Here is a 23,684-nt window from a genome sequence, read left to right on the forward strand (position 1 = left end):
GTAGTTAAGATAAATAATATTGTGATTGGGAACTCTTTGACCTAATAAAGAACTAAAGTCTGTCTTACTCTTTTGCTCCTTGGGTTGCTAGGCTTTTTTGTAGTTTAACTATAAGACATTTGAACAATAAAATCCAGTGTGTTTTGTTCCTTAACAGTTAGCCTCTACCTTTTCTTCTGTAAAAAAAAAAAGTATGAGCTTGATATAGCAATGACATTGTTTTAATCAACATTTAGTCATTTTCATACTTTGTGCAAACGTTCAAATTTCATGTCCACATCTGTTCCCAACTTTCTTACACGGAGCATATTTAATAACTATTTTCCAAGAGTGGAGTGAAAGGAAAAGAATTTTTAGAGAAAAGAAAATTACCAGGCAACCAGCAATAAAACCTCAACACGGGGCAGCTTTAAATAAGGAGGAAGACTAAGCTAAAGAAAACAGGAAAGACATCTACTAAGGAAATAAAATGGACTGAGATTTACCAGCAAAACAAACACCATGGAAACACAGGAATCAGCAAAACTGTAACCAAACAGATCATCACATAAAGACAATAGACAGTGCCACCATGTGGAAAATACAGAATGAAACAGCCTTAATGAATTTAAAGCACTAACATTTTATATGGACGACCTGAAAAAGCATACATATGTTTGGGTGGTAGTCATTATTTATTGTGGGAATCCTGGAAAAAGACTGTTGCTTACTGTATAGTTCTTTGAAGTAAGGGTATTACTAAAGTGGGGGAAAAACCCCTGCATATTGGATCTACATGTTGACATTTGTGTATTCAGTAGATTTAGCTGTGACCTTAAAGGGCTTTTTGTCTGAAAGGTAATTTATACATCACACACTTCTTTAACACTGATCCTGCAGAAAATAATAGGGATAGTCAGAACAGGGAAAAACATGTTTAAAACCTCAGTCTCTTTGAATATTAACTATCATTAAAACAAACAAAGAAACAAGAAAAAAAATCATGACATGTCTTAACTTGTAGAAAACACTCATGCTGTTATCTGAACTGTAAGATCGTATGTGATAAAACCCACATTGTAAACAGAAGCCAGGTGCTCTGGGCCACAGATTTGTATTTGTTTAGGATCCAAAGGCTTTGTACCTTTGTACATATTGACAAAGTTTGCTATATTCACTGTAGTTTCTCCAATTAAAATATATTTTTTTCCACCTAATATTTAATAAATACCTGAGTCTCGAGAGGAAGTTCTCTTCACCACTATCAGATAAAACAAGGTGTTGCGACACGGAAGCATTTTAAAATCTGTGGTGATGGAAATAAGACTCCTTTGAGGAGCACTGGGAAGAATAGAAATAGCTGCTTTTACCCATAACAGAATACCTGCCTTAAATGAAACTGTGTGGTTTTTTAAAACAATCCTTGTGGTATTTTTAAGGTTTCTTTACTCTCATTCTTCAGATAAAACTCACTTCTTGCTAAAAAAAAGTGAATTCTGCTGCGTTATTTGTGAACTACAATTACTGATAACTACATTTTGATAAGTAAATATTACGCGAAATATTAGGTTGCTGTAAAACTGCCTCTAATAGGAGGCTCTTAGACTGTTATTTGTCCTTATCTGTCTATTAGCTCAATTATTTATGTCTAGACACATGCTTTCACTGTCAGTCCCCTTTACCCTCAGTTTCTTTAGCTAAGCAGTGGCTGTCTTGCTGTGCTTCTTTGGCTGGTTATGTTGAAATACTCCCCTGCAACCCAGTTTCCAGATGGAGGGGATCATGTTCTGCTTCAGTATGTCACAGCACATGCAGGCGTTTATGGTTCGCTCAAGGAGCTGTAGCTGCCAACAGCCTGCAGGACTCATGCACTCCCACTAACTCAACCATGATCTCCTCAGACCAGGATCATGGTAACAATAATCCATATTCTCGGTCTGCTTGTCCTTGTGTGTTTATTCTTGCCAGCTAAATTTTAGCCCAACATTTTCTTCCAAAGGGGGTAAAAGTCTAAATCCTTGTAATGTAGGCACAAGTTTCAAATGTACTAAAACTATTTCCATATGCCCAAACCAAACAACAGGTTATAGCAAAATGTAAAGGCAATACAGATCTCTATCTACATGCAATCGGATGCTTGTGAAAACAGGAGCCTGATTTAATAATGCAGTCAAAGGCCTGGTCATCAGAGGGCACAATCACATTCTGCAGTGTTCTACAAATGGTACAAATATTTGACCTATTTGTGTTTCAGTTCATTGTACATCTATTCACCCTTTTAGCTTGGGGATGCTTATGAGATCTAGATTTAAACTCATCTTTATTTATCCCTTGGAATTACTCCTTTAGGGAAATTCTGATTCCAGTAGCTTATATGGAACACAAAGGGCAGAGTTAAAGCAAGATGCCATTAAATATAAAAATATAACAGACAATATAAAAGAGTGTATATAGTACAAATTGGCATTTTGTTATTTTGTATATTGTCTATAATCCAGGTACAATAATTCATTTCTATTTACTTTATAAATGAGATATTTCTAACATTTCTACTGAGCACCACAAGAGGTAGCTGAAGTTCTTCATCTGGGATTGATGCCACAGACTGAAATGATGGGATAAACAGAAGCAGAAAGAGAACAGCAAATGGCAGCATTCATAGAAATAAATGCCAAATAGGAAACCATGAGACTGCCATGAAAAACATGGCTTTAAAGCTGGATGTACCTCTGGATAGGGTTTTTCTATTTAGAATATTTTAGTAGTGGTTTGTTTTTAATGGAAATATCGAAAAGAACAAAATGTGCTGAGGCTTTTAATTCAATTCAATTCAGTTTATTTATTTAGCGCCAAATTCACAACACATGTCATCTCAAGGCACTTTACAGTTCAACCAGATCATCCAGTCAAATTGATACAAAGTTTTTTATCTAAGGAAAACCAGTTGATTGCATTGACTCATTGACTCAAATACAATCCGTCACACTAAGCATGCTTGTAGCGACAGTGGAGAGGAAAAACTCCCTTTTAACAGGAAGAAACCTCCAGCAGAACCAGGCTCAGTGTGAGTGGCCATCTGCCGAGGCCGACTGGGGTTCAAGGAGACAGAAGCAGAGACACAAAAAGCAGCTGTAAAAGGCGGCCCCGTCCAGGAAACACACAGCCAGGCAGACGAGCACCGAGCCAACTCCCATGCCAGAGGACGAAGAGAGCACATCCACCCAGTCACGGTCAGAGAAACAGGACCACACTGGAAAACAGGCCGATCTCCAACATCTATAAACAAGGGTGTTGATGGAAGCTGCACAGCTGATGTTTCTTTCCAGGATGACGTCACAGCCAAACAAAAGCAGAGAGAGCAGAACGTTAGAGTGAGTTCTGGAACTTTCTATTCCAGAACTCACTTCTGGCCACAAGTCAGCACATATTCATGCTGCTTATGTCAAGTGTTGTGTAAGGTGTAATTATGCATTAAGAAAAGAAACAATCAAACTTATTTCTCGATATTTTTTTGAAACCGGTTTTTGTTGTGGTATTTTTTGTTCTCTTTTTGTTTGTTTTTTTCTCACTTAAGGTTTAGTGGGAGGCTTGGTTTTACTGTGGTGCATGTGATTGCACTTTAATCCATGATAATCTTTAATATTTAGAGTTTTAGTGGCTTCTGTTGCACTTTAACTCTGCTGTTCTAATTGTTCTAGCTTTTCTAGGTTATTTTATTGTCATTACACTGTCGAAAGTACAAAGCAATGAAATAAACTCTCTGCATTTACCTCATCCCCCTTGAGGAGCAGTGGGCTGCCATTGTGCTGTACCTCGGGAGCAGTGTGGGGTTAAGAGTCTTTTGCTCAGAGACCGAGAGTGGCAGTTTGTGCGAGTGGCGCTCAAACTGAGAAACTCAGGTTTACAAGCTCTATGCCCTAACCACTAGGCCACCACTCCCCGTTAAATCTAAAACGTAGTCTTGCCATCAGGTTTTATGTTTTATCATTTGCTCTTTTAGATTAAAACATGTTTTCTTAAGTAACTGTTTTGATCTGCCGAATAACCAACTGAATTTAGTCATATCAGTTTTCCATCCTCCTGAACCTATATGTTTATTTGGATAACTATCGCTTGCTGTCTCTTGATTTGACTGCATTTTAAACATATCAAAGCCATCTTCAGTTTTATCTACCTGCTTCTGACTTCCAAGTTTTACATTTGGCTCCTTCTCTTGTCAGTGTTAGCTGTGACATTTTGCAGAGCAACAGCTGAAGTGATAACAGTTGAACCTGTAATGGCTGCAAATAGAATATCCTGTGCTATATGAAGGACTGCAAATGACTGACACAAAAGTACATATTTTAAAGAACCACTTTACATATCTGATGTTTAATTGAGAAGCTTCCAGATATACATCCACTCATGCAGTTACTTAGAAATAATTTACATTATTCAAACAGGAAGGCTGATAGGTGAGAAAACAGACTGATGTACTAAACCACATGGTTACACCATGAACAAGCTGCTGTGCAGTAGATGAAAGATTGGCAGAGAAGCCTCTTACATCATGTGATACGTTTATTTTAATCTAACAAATGCAGAAATATAAACCCCATCAGGACTTAGTTGTAAACTGCACCCTATTAACTTAAATGGAACACAATTTCAATTCAAGGCACCCTAAAAAGACAATATAATCAATTCATTCACACATAGATTATAAGTGTGATATCTAAGAAAACCAAGCTGATTGCATTGAGACATTAACTTTGCAGGATCCACTATTCCTGGATGAGCATGTGGTGACAGTAGACATCTGCTTTTTGTTGACTCTGCAGCAATCCTCTGACTCCAAGCACGCACACAGAAATAATGGAGAAGAAAACTCACTTTTAACAGGAAGAGACTCTCTGCAGACCAAGACTCAGTGTGAGCGGTCTTGTCTATAGGCTGACTAGAGGTATAAGAAGTCAGAAGCAGACGTACAAAAGAAACACAGAAGCACTAATTTATCTTTGTTACAAAAGGTAAAAGTAAACCAGCTCCATGTGTGAGTCTTTCTAGGAAAGAAACAGTTAACAAGATTATCTCTATAGCAGTTTTCATGTCAAAGGGGATGAAAGAGGATATAATAAAGTTAATCAGAGTAAAAACTGAGTCCATAGCTAAGTTTAGGAGAGAGACAGGAAGAAGCACTGAAAACAGCCTCAAACCTATGTCTAATTGAAGTTCTTCATGGCAACAGCTGAGCTGAAAGTTTCTTTCAGATTGAGTTCACAGCTAAAATTAGCATTAGGCCAGATGAAGCTAAAATGACTAGAAAAAGCACAGGGGAGAGCACATAAACTTAGGGATTGAACTAACAGACAATGTAGAGATGTAAAATATATGAAGAATGATGAAAAATGTTCCCTATGTCCTCCAGTAGCCTAAGCCTATAGCAGCATAACAACATACAGTAAATAGCTCAGAACCTAAGACAATATAGCTAGTGCATAACCATAAGCTGAATTAAAAAGAAACATTTTAAACCTCATCTTAAAACTAGACAAGGTGTTTTCCAGCAAGCTGGTGAGACATTGTAGCTGCTCACAGCAATTTTTTTCTGCTTCTGAAAGAGCCAAGAGCAGAACAATGTAACCGCTTCCTCCCTGGAGACGCCAGCAATCTGTTAAGCAGGTTATGCAATGCAAAGGAAAGCAACCTTATTTCCCTTATCTACAAAGGGATTGTTCAAGCCGATCATCTGACCTTTTTTAGAAGGGCAAATGTCAATTTGGAACAGAAAGCAAAACTTATGTCTGTGGTACAGCAAAGCGTTAAGTTAAAAAAATAATTTTATGTAAAAGACTATTTTCAGCACTAGGAGACATTGCAGAAACAAAAGATAAAGCATGTGCACACACCACAATGCAGTTAAAAATACCTGAGGTTATAAAGGGTTTATCATCAGCAATCACCTCCTTAAAACACGTATACAGTCACACATTTCACTTCTGGGTATGACTTATTTAAATCACATGACTGTCAACTAAAATAATTTCAGTCCTTATTTTGATCTCATCGTCATGCTTCATGTTTCCTCTTTAGCATTTCTAAAGCAGGTTTCACTGTATCATTAGTGCTGTGTCACTCTCTAACATACAAATGCACTAAAATAACTGGGGCAATCTTACAAAACAAAGATTGTTTTCTTTTTAAATAAAAATTTGAAATATGTGGCATGCCATTTTTTAAGCCCTGTTTACTGTTTTAGCCCAGACCAGTTTTCTGTAGAGCTCATCTAACTACTACAGCTCCCTTGTATATGATAAATCCAGGTGTTCTTTGAAGAGATCAAACATTTATTAGGACAGATTTGACCGTACAGCATTATAAGGACAAAGTCATACGCCTAAGGTGTCAGGGTTAAAGTAAAGATTAAGTTTAATGTGGGAGGGGCAACAGAGGAGCCCCTCTACATTAAACCCTCTCCTTTTAACTGAAGTCAGCAGTTTGAACCTTTGTCTCATTAGGCAAGACACTTCACCTGCATTGCCTACTGATGGTGCACAGAGGGCCCAGTGGCACATGAGCATGGCAGCATCCCTTCTCCCTTCTATCACAGATGAAGCATGTCACCATTAGTGTGTAAATGTGTGAGCAGATCAGAGATCTGTACTCAAGTAGATTTTTCTGATATTTTTACTTTACTTTACTACTTATTTTTATGGCGACTTTTTACTTCTACTCCTTACATTTTTACACAAATATCTGTACTTTCTACTCCTTACATTTTAAAAAATTGGCTCGTTACTTTAGTTTTGAATCACTTCAATGGAGTTACCGTTATTATTTTTCACGTCATCAATACCAAATTCAATCTAATTGGATGGGAATCTACGTTGCATTTGACGCACCACTACAAGATGAATCGACAGATTCGGCGGTATTCATTCGCGGCAAATCATTGCAGCTTGGTGGCGGTGGCGTTAGCATAGTAGTATGGACGACGAGATGATTGAAAATGAACACAACGAAGATCTAGTCCTATTGACACACGTCCATTTAAAATGTAGGCAACGGCATAAAAAAGTGGTTTCTACTTTTACTTTTATACTTTAAGTAAATTTACAAGCCTGTACTTTGTTACTTTTACTTGAGTAAAGAAGTTTAATCAGTACTTCCACTTTTACCAGAGTATTTTTTAACACAAGTATCTGTACTTTTACTCAAGTACGGAAAGTGAGTACTTTTGCCATCTCTGGAGCAGATGAATGACTAAATGTAGTGTAAGGGCTGTGTAAGTCCCCTGATTTTAAAAGCTTACCATATAAGTACAGACCATTTACTGTTGACCATGTAATATAGGGCTAGGTCATCAAAACAAGTTCCTAAGCTTTACAAATCATACTGAGCGGCATTCATTTTATTAAACTGCATATTTCACAAACCTAATTACACAGCTGGGAACTGAAGAAGAGTAATTAAAGAAGCAGCCAGGAGGTCCAAAGTAGAATATGTCAACCTTTGGTCATTCTCTCCTTAAGTAATTGAGGTAACAGAAACAGAGAGGAAGCCCTGGTTAAAAGAAACGCTCACATTTCATTTTATCCAAAGCTAGGCCTTGTCTATATTAAGTGTGGTTTAGTTATATATGGAAAGCTACTTTTTGGATAGGGTGTTCTATCCAGACAAAACAGCTACAGATGTGACGAGATCTGAAACCTGTTCCCAGAATGGATAAGCTTGAATTCACAGTGCCATTACACCACTATCCACATAACTGACTACAAACTTTGCAAGTGGACATAGTAAACATGTAGAAGGAGGAGATCACAGGAAACCAAAATAAAACTATTTGAACCACCAGCATGAATACCTATGAATGTAAGGCTTTAAAAAAAAATTTTCTTTGTAAAAACTATTGAAAATATTCATCAAGCTCATCATAATGATGTGCATGTTGATCTAAACCTTGAATCCAAGATATGATATATTAGGAATTTGCATCAGACATTAATGTGATAAAGGTTTAAGGTTGATAAATAATTACATACTGCAGTCTGTTTAACATTCCTACTAATGAGGATAATTACTAGATTTAGTAAGTTATCCAGTGTTCAGAGAGCATGATCCATACAATGTGCTTAAAGGAAAAGTCCGCTCATATTCAGAATTCAAACTTCTGAATGTACTTTGAATATAAATTATTAGAAGTTGTTCAATAAATGATTAGTGTTTTTAATTAAGAGCAATTTCTATTTGATTGTGCTTTACTGGAGGCATTCATGTGTGTCAAAGAACACTACACAACACCTTTGTTTGTGATGTCACGGTGCGATATCGGCTGTTGAGCAAGTCCCAATGTTCTATCTGGTGTCTGTCACAACACGTCTTTTAAATGTTTGCTACATATTACGTGTTTTTCTCTGACCAGAAGTTTGATGGCAAATCCTCCCTCTTCAAGTTGTCAATCCAACGACGAACCCATCCATGGAGGATCATGAATTGGAAAGGTGAAATAACTACTTTTTTTCACTTTTACCTGATGTATTGAAATATCCAGCTGCCATGCGTGAGGCCGTTGTTACTTTAACAATAGCTCTTGTGAATTTCAATGGTGAAGTCCTCTAGAAATCTAAAATAATTGTTGTTGATTGCAGGTGTGTAAAGTAGTTCCCATTGATTTTGCTTGTAAAGTGGGGAGAATGACGCTGGGCTTACCGCACTGTAACTGGCCGCCCCCAGACTCGGTGATCCTGATAAAAATGATTTTATTTTTTTACTAATAACGTAAATGTATTAGTATTAGGTATATATAATGATCCAGTTATATTCCTTGCTGACTGGACTTTTCCTCTAAATTCATATTCCTAAAGCTTTTATGTGAGGAATCTAAATTGTTTTTTTGGTGTGCAAGCCAGATCCTTCACAAAAGAACCTGGGACTCACCACAAAAATACATGATAACCGGAAACATCTTGTCAGTATGCAGCTGGGTTATTTTCCACATGAAAAGTTTTTTTTCTAAATATATTGTGATCTTTATGTAGAAGTGGGCGGTTTCTCTTGTCATTTCCTGCCCCTTATATGTATCATATGTACAGTAGGTCCTTTACAGCCTCAGTAATGGCAGGAAACAGATCCTCAGTCTGATGTGTTAAAGACTAACAAGAAAGGTCGTTCAGTTAGAATGTGTGTTTTTAAAGTCAAAAAGCATTTTTCACAATGACATAAAATCACAGCCCCTGCATATAAAGAAACTAAAATTGCAGCCAAAAACAGGAAGAAGAACAAGCATCCATTTGTGTTCCCCTGCCTGTTTGTGAAGTGATTGATCGGCACATTTCCAGAAGTGAATAACATCCATTCCAGTTTATATTTAGAGTCAATGTGAAGTGGATTTGCAGGCCCTGACTCGCAAACCAGTAAAAGAATTTATAAAGCTTTTTTTTTTTTTTTTTAGGATATTTCCTTTGTTCCCTTCAGATGGGCTTTTTCTCCCCCAGAAGACTCTGTGTTCCACCCACCTACGAAGTCAAGGCTTCAAACACAAAGCAAACCACTGTCCTCTCCACTGTGAACAAAGCTCCTCTTCAATGAAGGTGCAGCACCAACACACAGCTCAGAACCCCTGGCCTCTCGGCTGTGGTTTCTATCACCTGACAAATGACATCAGTGTAATCGTTTCTCAGAATCCAAAAAGGAGAAAAAAAAATGCTTAGAGCCAATAAAAATTTCCCATGTACCGCTCTGTGCTAATTAACAGGAAGGATTGCACAATCCTGGAAAGCATGTGCTGCTGTTCAAGATAAGAAAAGAGAAAGCAGCACACACATTGAAAGAAAAGTGAAACGGTTTATTGGGAGGGACCATTTGGCAACTTCAATAACAAAATAGTTGAAGCTTTTCAGTTTTACAGTGAACAAAGCCAGACAAGATGGAAAAATAACACTGACAACAAATACAGCTTATAGATTCTGGTGCTAGTTTTTACATACTGTTACAATCAGAAATATTCAAACTCCAGACAGACTTAAAGGCTTATCCAAACAAAGTTTTCTGTGAAAAAAAAGGCTTTTAAATGACTTTTGAATGTGATGAGTGAATGATAAAAATCATCAACAAAAAGGCATGATTGATTACTGTTGTCTTACATAGGAAAGCAATGCCAGTTTTTAGCTCTGACTAGCTGATTTACAACCTATTCCTAAAGAAAATCCCTTTTCTTACTTCCACAGCTACAATGAAAAGTCAAGGTAACTGGGATAATCACAGAAAAAAAAAAGCATAAAAAAGAAAAATAATCTTCCATCACAGCCAAGGAATTTAGTTAAATAAGCTCCAAAGACTAACATCCCAAAATACCTATGGAAAATCTGCGGACATATCTAGCGATAGAACACAGGCCAAATTTGCATTACTATAGGACAGTATGTCTCTTCCCACTTGCAGGAAGCTGCAGTTTCCTCAGTGAAAGAATGGTTTATCCTAATAATAAATAATTTTTTACAGCAAAGCTGTTTTTGCATATTGCATTTTGGTTTTTAATGCATTAATACATGCAAACTTCTGTGCAGTTATTTTGAAATCATCCATCTCAGCTACACATTTATTTAGTTTTAATGAACTACGCTTTACAATTCTCTTAAATTTGCTTCATCTGTACAGTCTCTCTTACCCATTTTTTTATTTTTAATATTTTCTAACTTTGCATGCATCCACATGCCATCATTTGCCTTTCATTCTACTGTAAATACACCTCCCCACTGTTAGACAATAAAGTAGATTTCTGCTCCCTTCTCTTCTATCGATGTGGCTCACAATGTATGGGTTCATTCTGTAACAGTTGAGTTAGTGGTTTGAGTCCCAGCTCTGCCTATCTGTGTTCTTTTTGTCCTTGGGCAAAACACTTCACCCACCTTGCTGTTGGTGTTCACACTCCCTATTGTGATTTTGTGGAAGCCACACTTCTGTCAGCTGCTAAAGAACAGCTGTGGTCACAATGCAGCTTACCACAATTGAAGTGTGGAGAACAGATGCCATTGCACAATACCAAGACTAAAACTACAAGCAAAGTCAAAATAATAGAACTTGCAATGAGGAGAGTTCAATCAACTAATGACACCCTGAGACTAAAAAGACTATATGTATGCTCAGGTAAATGATCAAGCATGGAGGTGGGTGACTGATGATGGGGGGCTCTTTTTCAGCAACAGGAATTACATTCTTTATCATGTGCTAAGCATCATGAAGTTTTTTTACACACCTTGCCTTTGTAACAAGGTTCTTTACAAGGAAATTCATCATGGTCATTGGACTTTCCAGCAAGACATTGACCAGAAGCCCATTTACAGTATAAGTCAACCAAAACATGATCCAGAAAAATCCTGATGAGTAGTTAAGTAATTTACAGTCACAAGATGTACATCTGACTGATGATGTAAGGGTAATTAAAAACAAATAAGGCAAATTCCCTAATATAGAGACTTTCATTAATGAAGAACTGGTAAAGGTCAGAGATAAGAGGTGTAAGAAACTTGTTAGACTGTAGCCAAAATGTTTGCTGGAAGTTAGAAAGGCTAAAAGATCAATGGGAAGATATACAGCTAAAAAAACAAAAAGCATGTGTTAATAGTTACATTTTTTCTTTTGAACATTACAGTTAGGTTGAATATTTCTTATTGAAACTTTAGTTACTTTTATTTTAAGATTGTAAAATGACACTTCTGCATATTTGGTATATATTAAATAAAATATATTCCACTAATTTGAAATACAACGACAAAAAATATCATATAAAAAAGTAAATATGTTTGCATTCATAATAGAAAGCTTAAATTGTGAAACAAACATTTATGTAACAATGACCAGGCTCGGATTCTTGACTGTTACCCAATCTGGGTCTTTTCCCTTCTTGAAAGTTAACACGTGGACTAACAATCCCAAATAACTTCTTTTGCTTTGAAAAGTCCCTTTCCTTTGAAGAGCGTCTGTCAGGTGATGTCTGAGTCATACTGATGTATTCATGTCCATCTTACTTAAACAGGCTCTACTTGTTTTTCTGTGCTTGCCATCTGTTTCATCTCGTCCTCTGATTGACACAGGTCATGTGGTGCGCTCCCATCCATGCCAAGCTCCCACATTGAGCCCCTAAAATCCTTCCTATTGCATTTAAGAAGGCTGAATATTCCTGTACGGAAGTTTCTGCAAAGGAGAAAATACAAAAAGGGCCTGAGGCAAGCACTGACACAACCTACAGCTGATGTGACTTTCACAGCTGTTGTCAAAGAACTGAGGGGAAAACTGCGTAAATGGTTTTTTGACATGTAGTAGATGGCATCAATGAAGAGAGTGATGTTATATGGAATCCAACAGACTAGGAAAACTGTCACCAGAGACAGGAGGAGGACGACAGGTTGTTTCTTCTGCCGGTTGTTAGCTCTGCATCGTATCATGATGTTGGAGGAGCACACGACCAGGACGAGTGCGGGGAGCAAAACGCCAACTCCGAGGTGGAGAACGCGTGAAATCAGCTGCAGGTCCATTCCAGAGTCAGGTGGAGAGAGAGCGGAGAGGGCTTTCCCTGGCAGTGAAGCGATGACAGGCTTGAGGTAAAGACTGTCCAGGACGGTCAGGACAATAGAGACCAGCCACGCCGCCAGCCAGCCAAAAAATGCAAAGCTGGCTCTGTGGCAGGAAGCCCTGTCAGCATATATGGAGTATAGATAGAGATCCAGACAGGCGCAAACCAGCAGAAAGATCCCAACATATAAATTGATCTAGAAAAAGAAAAATATATTTAGGAAGAAATCTCTTAATAAATGATTCAAGTTTAGCAACAACATAGATGATATTATCTAAGCTGAGATAATGAATAGGTGGTTATAATATTTCTACATTTGAAAATTATTTCTGCAAGAGGCTGAAGGAAAACCATCAGAATGATTCAGATAATTTTGTCTGACAGATTTCAGTTTGTTCATGTGAAGGGAGGAGATATAAACATCTTGTTGACATAACCTTTAAGCCCATATTAAAATGATTTAGTACATCCTTCCTGCGCTTCCACAACATTGCCTTAATTAGAAATGTTCTGCCCCAATGTTCTGATGCACAAAATTTGTCTCTTTATTTGTTGTCTAGATTTTACTATTGTAATATTATTAGAAAACTAAAAAATAAAGAAACAAAAAAAAAGCTTAATTCTCCAACTTTAGCTTCTCTTTGTTGATTATCTAATAAATCCAAAATATAATCTGGGATTCCTCATCTTACAAATAAAGGTCAAGTGTAATTCCCACTGTAAAGGATATCTGACTGTTCCACGTGTTTCCAATATAAACAAAGCTTTGCTTTGAGACTGCAGGTTCACTGACTGTTTCAAAAGCTTCTTTAAAAAGGAGGCAGAAGTTTTAGTAAAACTTTACTTTTTAATAAAGCTAAAGGTTGGAGTGGCTGAGATTATACTGAGCTAACCTTGTAAATATGCTTTAATTTTTATGTAGCATATTAATACTCTACAAAATACATTTTTTTTATTCTAAATCCTAATAATACCTACCTTTATAGATTCATTCTTATGTTACAGTTCTATGTTTTGAAAGACAGAGCTGTTACCAAAGTTTACCAGGTTAGAGAAGAGCACGGATCTGAAGAAGAATCCATTTCTAACACTACAGGCTAAAATTCTGGATCTGGATCTAAGACACTAATCCCCAGATTGCTTTTAGGCTGCCGATTACTCTCTAATGGGGAGTTTGAATGCAGAAGACAAATTTCTTTGTACGGTACATTTGCAAAGTTGATTATTTGTATCCTTCTTCTTTCAAATACATATTTTTATTGGATATAATTTGGACCAGTTTGTCTTAAAAAGACAACATAACAGTGCCTGATCTATCAACTGTGTGAATAAAAATAATTTCCTTCACTTGCATCTCCCTCACCGGAAACCTAGGTACTATATTAAGGGCAGTTTGTGTTGCAAAAGCAAAGTCAAAATATAAAAAGCCGCTGCAGCCAAATTGTTCTTAATAAACAGACTTATCTTACATTAGCCTCATTTCAACAAAAAACATACCTTAAAAACAGCTACGCAGATCTTGAAGAAAGTCGGTGTGCACCATTCACAGCCCTTACTGGCATGTGCAGCGTAGAAGGGCAGGGTCACCAACAGCAGGATGTCCACCACACCTAGCTGGAGAATAAAGCTGTCCGATACCGTCCAGGATCGGCTCTTCTGACCCAGGACTGCCAGGAGAAGTCCATTCCCCAGCAGGCCAACAATCACAAAGACGGAGTACAGGAGTGGGATCCACACCGTATCATCTCCCTTTAATTCCTCCTCCCCTGGATAATCATAGTCCTCATAGTCATAGGTTTCATTCTTGTTAAAAAGCCCATCAAGAGTTAGGTTCATCGTAAGCTTCAGTGGAGACAGAAACAAGAAGGAAATCAGAAGTGATATGGCTTTTATACTCTCTGCATCAGTAGCTGCCTACAAGAGTAGAGCAATTTTAAAAATATACCTCTGGAAAACCCAGCTGACATTTTATTATCATGCTTAGACACAGAGCACGAGGTGCAATGTCACGATGATGCAAGCGTGAAGTTAGCAAAGTGGAAAAAACGCAAAACTAAAAAAACTTTCCCTCAGTTACAGTATACTTCCAATGAAGTATTTAAAGCCTATCAGCATTTGGTTTAGATTTAGTTTACCATTTCTATAGCAACAAGTCAGAGCTTGGTTTTCCCATTTGTTTTGGAGTTTAAAAAAACACTATTAAATGTCATTAATACATCCTCTCAAAACCAAGATCCTTTAAACACCTGCCTCCAATGACACCACAGAAAGTAATGATATATGTTTCTCCCAGTTTATTCTCATGTTTTTCAATATAAATCACCCCTTCAAAGGTGTTTACTGGTCATTTGTATTATTGTAAACACAGTGAAGGTGCAGGCAGCAACTTAAACACATGAGGTTTTCAGATTTGTTTTTCTTTACATTAATTTGTGGAGAAAGGCTGAATCCGAATTTAAATGCTTCGGAATCTCTGCAAAAATCTAGCAAAGTGCTGCTGGCAGCTGATCCACCTGATTCTAAATGACTCTGTGATATGAGGCTTTTTTTCTTTTTTCTTCTCTTTGTTTTTCAAAGTTTTTTAATCAGATCATGCAGTGGGGATCTATCCTCCATAACCCAGCTGTTAATGCGTAATAATATACAATTGTTCATGGGGGAAACAAAAAGTACTATTTTCTTTAAAAAGTCAATTTCCATCAGTAGGTTTCCAGTAGCCTTTATGACGATTTGCATAGAAAACATAAAGAAAAACACAATCGAAACCAAAGTTAAGCCTTTTATAAATAGCACAGATGTTTGAAAGTATAAATGCGATCACTTACCGACTTCTTCTGAATTTTCTGGCAGCAGTCTGCTGAGACTTCTCAGCGTTTTGAAACAAAAAACTCGGTGTCAATTCTCCAAAGAGCGTCAGACAGACTGTAAAAAAAACAAACGCGGTTCCTGCCTTACATCAGCTGTCAGACGCCTGTCAAACCCAGCTACTGAAATAAACAAACCTTCTCGTTTCCTCGGTTGAACCGGGTTGATCATTTGTATTTATTTAGAAACGAAACCATCTTTTAAGCGGGTTTTGGGGGGTTGGACCTGCAGAAACAAAGCAAAAATACAGCCCTAGCGAGATAGTAACATAAGAAAACGCGCACCTGCTGGAAGTTATGCGCATCTGAAGCGGATCATCCTCTAAAGTAAAATCACTGATAATGTTAAAATCAAACTTCAACTATTTTTTGCAACTTTATCACTTAGGATTATCGATCTCTTCAGAAACTAATAGCCTTTTTTTGTCCCCTGATGTAACAATTGCACGAGCTCAAAGCATTTTAATTATGTTGCTTTTCAAAATAAATTCTGCAATGACGTATAATCATCGAAACGCAACTATAAAACTAAGAAAATATACAAAAAGAACAAAAACGTATTTTTGTTTTATATAGAATCACTTTTTTTGTTTAAATGACACAGATAACATGAGATAGAATAAAACTTTTAAAGAATGATTGCATTATTCTGGAAATCAGCATCGTGCACTTCCGCATCGACGTGACATCATTCCCTCTGACTAACAGAGTGATACTGCAATAATTGCTATTTTCCACTAGGGGGAGCAATCGTCTTGGAAGAGACCCATAGACCTGTCAATATCAGGAAAATTTAGTGAGGCATAATCTATTAGGGCTTTACATAGAGAAGGACTAACTCTACTTTTTTTATTTTTGTGTTTTTTTTTTCTCTCTGATTGTCAGCTGCTTTTTTTCTAGGTACAAATGTGCTATTTTTTTGTCTAGACATGAATTAAAATGTAAAAAATATGACAAACTGTGTTTATCTTGTTTGTTTTAGTTCCCATGTTGGAACATGGTAGCTATGTGATAATAGCTGATACTATCTGTATGCTTTTTATGCTTTGCATACCAAATTCCCATACAGCCCTGCATTGGAATTCCTCTAGAACAGTGGTGTCAAAAGTACACACATTTGTTACTTAAGTAGAAGTATAGATACTGCAGTTTAAAAACACTCTGGTACAAGTTCAATTCAATTCAGTTTATTTATATAGCGCCAAATTCACAACACATGTCATCTCAAGGCACTTTACAGTTCAACCAGATCAAATTGATACAAAGTTTTCTATCTAAGGAAAACCAGTTGATTGCATTGACTCATTGACTCAAATACAATCCCCCAAACTAAGCATGCTTGTAGCGACAGTGGAGAGGAAAAACTCCCTTTTAACAGGAAGAAACCTCCAGCAGAACCAGGCTCAGTGTGAGCGGCCATCTGCCGAGGCCGACTGGGGTTCAAGGAGACAGAAGCAGAGATACAAAAAGCAGCTGTAAAAGGCGGCCCCGTCCAGGAAACACACAGCCAGGCAGACGAGCTCCGAGGCAGCTCCCATGCCAGAGGACGAAGAGAGCACATCCACTCAGTCACGGTCAGAGAAACAGGACCACACTGGAAAACAGGCCGATCTCCAACATCTATTAACAAGGGTGTTGATAGAAGCAGCACAGCTGATATTTTTTTCCAGGATGACGTCACAGCCAAACAGGAACAGACGAGGCAAAGCTACTCTGAGGAAAAGCAGAGAGAGCAGAAGGTTAGAGATTGAACTAACAGATTCTGCAGAATAGGAGAACAGAGAGAGAATGAAGCAGAATGATGAAATGGGGGTCCCTATGTCCTCCAAAAGTCTAAGCCTATAGCAGCATAACTATAGAGATAGCTCAGGATAACCTGAGCCACCCTAACTATAAGCTTTATCAAAAATGAAAGTTTTAAGCCTAGACTTAAAAGTAGACAGGGTGTCTGCCTCACGGACTAAAACTGGTAGTTGGTTCCACAGGAGAGGAGCCTGATAACTAAAAGATCTGCCTCCCATTCTACTTTTAGAAATTCTAGGAACCACTAGTAAACCTGCAGATTGAGAGCGAAGTGCTCTGTTAGGAACATAAGGAACAATCAGATCTCTGATATAAGATGGAGCTTGGCCATTTAAGGCTTTATATGTGAGAAGGAGGATTTTAAATTCTATTCTTGATTTAACAGGAAGCCAATGAAGAGAAGCCAGGATAGGCGAGATATGATCTCTCTTTTTAATTTTCATTAGAACTCTGGCTGCAGCATTTTGGATCAGCTGAAGGCTTTTAACTACAGTTTGTGGACTTCCTGATAGTAAAGAATTACAATAGTCCAGCCTTGAAGTAACAAATGCATGGACTAGTTTCTCAGCATCACCCCTGGACAGGATATTTCTAATTTTTGCAATGTTCCTCAGATGAAAGAAGGAAATTCTAGAAACCTCTTTGATGTGGGATTTAAATGACAGGTCCTGATCAAAAACAACACCAAGATTTTTTACTTTATTATCTGAAATCAGTTTAATCCCATCCAAATGAAGTGACTGGCTAATCAGTTTCTTTTTCAGAGACTCTGGTCCAAAGACTATAACTTCAGTTTTGTCTGCATTCAGAAGCAGAAAGTTAAGAGTCATCCAGGTTTTTATGTCTTCAAGACATGCCTGTAATCTATGTAATGGGTTAGCTTCATCTGGATTTATAGACAGATATAGCTGGGTATCATCAGCATAACAGTGGAAATTAATCCCATGCTGTCTAATAATTCTACCAATTGGGAGCATGTATAAAGTAAAGAGAATTGGTCCTAGCACTGATCCCTGTGGTACTCCACAGGTAACCTTTGAGCGTGTTGAAGATCTATCATTAACATGAACAAACTGAATTCGATCAGATAGATAAGATTTAAACCAGTCTAGTGCTGTTCCTTTAATTCCAACAAAATATTCAAGTCTTTCTAAAAGAATATTATGGTCAACTGTATCAAATGCAGCACTAAGATCCAACAGGACGAGCACAGATACAAGTCCATTATCTGAGGCCATGAGAATATCATTAGTGACTTTCACCAGAGCTGTTTCAGTGCTATGATGAGCTCTAAAGCCAGACTGAAACTCTTCAAAAAGTTCATTATGGTGGAAGTGATCGCAAACTTGTTTGGCAACTACTTTCTCAAGAATTTTGGATAAGAAAGGAAGATTGGATATAGGTCTATAATTGACCAAGTCATCTGGGTCAAGAGACGGTTTCTTAAGCAGAGGTTTAATTACAGCAACCTTAAAAGCTTTAGGTACATATCCCTGTAACAGAGATAGATTAATCACATCTAAAATGGAGGAGGAGATCAAAGGGAATACCTCCTTAAATAACCTGGTTGGAACTGGATCTAACATACAAGTTGAAGGCTTAGATGAAGACAATAATTTTGCTAATTCAGAGAGTTCAACTGGAACTCTCAAGTTGAAGTATCTCTTTACTCAAGTAAAAGTGAAAAAGTATGTGCTCCAAAAACTCTTGTCTTGTTGGTCTCCGTCTCAATCTCCCGATACGTTCTCGCCTGTGCCCGACCTTTCAGACATTTTAACATCTTTTTCTGCATCCAACATTGTAGCATGGCAGCATGCAGTTTGAAGAACACCTGCTTGTTTCTTACCATTTCCTTCAGCTAACCAATAAGTGTTTGCATTATATGACTCATCCAATTGCACTAGTTTTCTCTAGATGTGGATGGCGCCAGTGATATGCATTGGATGGCGCACATGACAGGAAATAAATATTTATAAACATAAAACCGAAGCCAAGAGGGACCAATAATGTTTGTTTTAAAAATGAAAGGAATAGAAAGTACAGATACTTTAGTGAAAATGTAATGAGTAGAAGTTAGAAGTAGGAAGAAAAATAAGTAATGGAGTAAAGCATAGATACCTAAAAAGTAAGTACAGTGTTTGCACTTTGTTACTTCACACCTCTGCTCTAGAAGAATTGCTCTCAGCCATTTTATAACCAGTAGCACCTTAGGAACTATTAAGCTCTATTTTATGCCCACATCCCCCGTGTTATAACTGCCTAGTTTCCACAGTGTTACTTCTTCAAGAGTTTCCAATTTCTGGTCAAGACCATAAAGTGCTTGAGCACACTATGCCACATATGTGTAACAAGTAATGGAAAAATTAAAAACCATAGATGTAAAAAAAAAAATATTTCTATGGAGCAGAAGCTTACTGGGCTGTAGTCATGGAATTAGTTTTGAAGAACTTCATAGAAATTTAACCTTACTTTACTATTAGATGTTTTATTTATCATATTATCATATCAATAAGCAGTGGATTACCTAATCACACCTCTAAACTAACTATTGATGTAAATAAGTGAGGTGAAAATACAGCACGCTTTGTCTTCTATTGAATTTTGGTGACGTGTCATTGCCCCATACTGGCCTGACATAGTTATTGTAGTTCTTTTTTATTATATCTTCTATTTTGTAAAGATGACCACTGTGGGGAAAATGTTTATAATGTCCTAAAAAAAAGATATAGAATGAATATGATCTAATGTATAGTGTATTAAAGATTTGTTTTTAAAAAATAGTTTTCACAAATTGCCTCTGGAACGTTTTGCTGACAGTGTATTTGTACAATGTAGTACAAATATTGTATGAACAACACTTTTTTTATTTGCTGACATATCAATGTTTTTAGACTAAAGTGCTGACAATCTACAGTATTTTGATGGTTGGTTTGGGGATGTTTTTTTTTTTTTTTAACCTTTATTTTACCAGGAAGTCCCTTGAGATAAAATCTCTTTTTCGAGGGAGACCTGGCCAAGGGGCAGCAGTACAATAAGACATATAAAAACACATAAAAACAACATACCGTAATAAAATCAATCATAAACTAGGAAGGGGAATTATTAGGGTTAACCTGTAACATAGTAAATCGTGTATGAGCTGACTAACTCATTTGTAAATGTCAACTTTCATCTTCTTTTCTGCACTCTGCTTTGTCATAATATCCCTTGTATTAACACTGAGGAGTGTCTCTGCAGTTTACCTGGTGGCCAGTCTACACAGAGAGAAAAACACTTTCTTTTCATTCAAAAACATTTATTTGGAAAAAAATGTTCATAAAAACATTGATTTTTTTTAATGTACATAATTCAGGTTTATTTGCTCCTTTAAATGCAAGATTCATGTTCAGCACAATATAAAAGATAAAAACAACAACAAAAGCATCTAATGAAAAGTAGTTTGATCAAAGTTTAACACATTGATTTGACTGAACATTCAGAGTACTGAGGCTGCGGTCTCCCTCTAAACTGCTGAACCAGCGTTTTTTAAGGAGTATGAAGAAATACCCATATTTCCCAAGATGAAAAAAAAAATTTACCCCTCGACACAAAAATGGATACATTCTCATGAATTCCCTATTAAAACAGCATCAACCTGTGGGATTATGGCATTATGTACAATTTATGCTGCTCTCAGGAATTTACAGCTAAATATAACAAGGCAAGGCAAATTTATTTGTATAGCACAATTCAGTACAAAGACAATGCAAAGTGTTTTACATGATAAAATATAGGAAAATAAAACAGAATCAAAACACATAGGATAAAACAAAATGCAGAAACAAAGAAGAACATTAAAAACAGTTGGACTAAAGAAAATAAAAAAAAAATTGAACCAATGATGTTTCAGTTGAACTGTTTAACTAGAACAGTCGAAGGCAATCCTGAACAAATGTGTTTTTACTCTTGATTTAAAGGAACTCAAGCTTTCTGCACTTTTACAGTTTTCTGGAAGTTTGTTCCAGATAAGTGGAGCATATGAACTAAATGCTGCTTCTCCATGTTTAGTTCTGGTTCTAGGTATGCAGAGCAGGCTGGAGCCAGAAGACCTGAGTGGTCTGGAGGGTTGATACACTGATAGCAAGTCTTTCATTTATTTGGGTGCTAAGCCGTTCAGGGATTTATAGACTAACAGAAGTATGTTAAAGTCTATTCTCTGAGATACAGGGAGCCAGTGTAAGAACTTTAGAACTGGGGTGATGTGCTCTACTTTCTTAGTCTCAGTGAGGAAACGGGCAGAGCAAATACAAAGCAAGATGAAGTGAAATACAATTACATTTAAGCACCTCTGTGAAACATAAAGATATAAATGATATTACTTTGAGAACCTTTTTGGAATTTTTTTTTTTTTTTTTTTTCCAGGTTTTCATATTGAAAAAAACTCTTTCACCCAAACATCCAATCACACCTTTCTTTTAATTTCTGAATAATCTCACACCATGACAGAGTAGGAGGTATTTTCACTTTCTGCAGAAGTTATAGATCCTGTGCTTTTTCTAGATCTTCTCTCCTTTAACCTTTCAATTCCAACCCAGCCTCTCTGTCCAAGTATCTCGTTAAACATTTTCACCAGCTCCCTCCTGAACTTCACACCAACAAAGCCATACAGCAGAGGGTTGAGGGCACAGTGTGAAAGCCCCACACTTTCAGTAATCAGAATTCCAATGTCCAGCACCTGGTTAAAATGACAGCTTGGACTCACCACACCGAGCTTCTGCAGGCTGTCTGCCAGCTGGAAACAGTTGTATGGAGCCCAGCAGATGACAAACACAGATACTAAGGATATGATGAGACGGAGAGACTTGCGTTTTTGACGACGAGAGGCATTGCACAGAGATCTGAAGATCTGGATGTAGCAATAGAGCATGATAAGCAGTGGAAGACCAAAACCCAGGCTGACGCTGACAGACAGCAAGCTAATCTGCCACTGGTTGGCATTCTGAGAGAACCACACCATGCATACATTTTTCCCATCATACGGGTTCTCCACTACCACTCCAAATGCAATGTCAACTCCGCTCAAACCTAGGCACACTATCCAGATGGCTGCACATGCAAACTGAGCATGACAGGTATTACGTTTCCAACCTGACCTCACAGCGTGAACAATGGCCAGGTATCGGTCGAAGCTGATGCACGCCAGGAAGAGAATGCCGCTGTAACGATTCAAGGAGAAAAGAGCCCCTGAGATCTTGCAACCAGCTGTGCCGAACACCCACTGGTAGGCACCCTGCACTGCAAACAGGGGCAGGGTGAAGGCCAGCAGGAGGTCAGAAATGGCCAGGTGAAGGAGGAAGGTGTCCGTTAGAGTGAAGGCACAGGCTCCGCCATTCTGAGAGTTTCTGTAGCGTCTGATCACACACAGCACCATGACATTTCCAATGACAGCAAGGGCAAACACTATGCTGTACACAACGGGGGAGTATTTCTGAGCAAAACCGTAGATATTCTCTACATGGCAGGGGCCAACAATCTCCTCAAGCCCCACCTCGTCGTATCCATACATTTCCTAAAAAGAGAGAACAAGATGCAGGACTATGTAACAAACATCTTGTCAAGGAATATTTTCTATTAAAATAACATGATTTAGCTAAAAAACAAACTAAAACTAGACTGATTGCATAAGGATTGTTGCAGAGTATACTTACAGAATATGCATAGTCAGTTGACGCTGTTGGATCCATGGTTGCAGAAAACAAGGAGACTGCAGAACAACTAAAATCATCCAAGAACACATTCAGCTCACAAAAACATCAGTCAAACCTTTGTGTTCACACTTATCCAAACACCAGTGGATCAGAAAGAAGAAGTGAGAAATTCAGGAACTGAATCTTTGTACACTTGGCCAGATGTGCATGAAGCTATAGTGGGAATAGATGACTGTGCGAAGGAAATTGTGACATATTTTTTAAGATGTCTGCAGAAGGCTACAAAAAACTTCTGCTTAACAACTTTTATGGAAGATGCCCAAAATGCATGAAGGTTTTCTAATAATTTTTCAAGATTTACACATTTTCATTTTACAATAGCAAAAGTGAGAATTTGGAAATGATGAAAAAGCAGAAATAGTTTTAACGAAATAAGAAAAAAAATGATCCCCCTGCAGAAATGAAAGCGCTAGATGGACAGAAACATCAGTCTCACCCCTGCTTGTTTTTAACACTCAGTTGTGATTTTAAATAATAATTCCCACACTATCTGCAGTAATGCTCACATCCATATCTGCATAACATTTCATTTTCAATCTTTGGCAGTTATACTAAATATTAACATTTCAAAAGTATAACATACGAATAAAGAGTTTATAAAAAACTTGCCTACCTTTTGGGATTTTGTAAAGATAAGCGGATGTGACCAGGTGAGATGCAGATGAAGGACAAACTACACTTATTATATTACAGTAATAGCTAAAGAAAAATTGAACAGGATATGAAGTCATTTGCTCTTTA

General features: G+C 37.4%; 2 protein-coding genes across 2 annotated transcripts; both read right to left on the bottom strand.

The window, feature by feature from the left end:
• Positions 1 to 9,781: 9,781 nt before the first annotated feature.
• Positions 9,782 to 15,842, bottom strand: LOC119783112 (C-X-C chemokine receptor type 4-B-like). The gene is made up of 4 exons (XM_038284451.1): positions 15,532 to 15,842; positions 15,355 to 15,451; positions 14,027 to 14,371; positions 9,782 to 12,725 (listed from the first exon to the last, which is right to left on the bottom strand). Exons 3-4 carry the CDS (start codon positions 14,363 to 14,365, stop codon positions 11,985 to 11,987), a joined length of 1,080 nt encoding a protein of 359 aa, XP_038140379.1. The 5' UTR covers positions 14,366 to 14,371; positions 15,355 to 15,451; positions 15,532 to 15,842; the 3' UTR covers positions 9,782 to 11,984.
• A 5,694-nt stretch (positions 15,843 to 21,536) lies between these two features.
• Positions 21,537 to 23,042, bottom strand: cxcr3.2 (chemokine (C-X-C motif) receptor 3, tandem duplicate 2). Its single transcript, XM_038284407.1, has 2 exons — positions 22,884 to 23,042; positions 21,537 to 22,744 (listed from the first exon to the last, which is right to left on the bottom strand). Exons 1-2 carry the CDS (start codon positions 22,917 to 22,919, stop codon positions 21,668 to 21,670), a joined length of 1,113 nt encoding a protein of 370 aa, XP_038140335.1. The 5' UTR covers positions 22,920 to 23,042; the 3' UTR covers positions 21,537 to 21,667.
• Between the last annotated feature and the right edge of the window lie 642 nt (positions 23,043 to 23,684).

Source organism: Cyprinodon tularosa, unplaced genomic scaffold (assembly GCF_016077235.1).
Source record: "Cyprinodon tularosa strain WSP-4 unplaced genomic scaffold, ASM1607723v1 ctg2, whole genome shotgun sequence".
Classification (NCBI taxonomy): domain Eukaryota; kingdom Metazoa; phylum Chordata; class Actinopteri; order Cyprinodontiformes; family Cyprinodontidae; genus Cyprinodon; species Cyprinodon tularosa.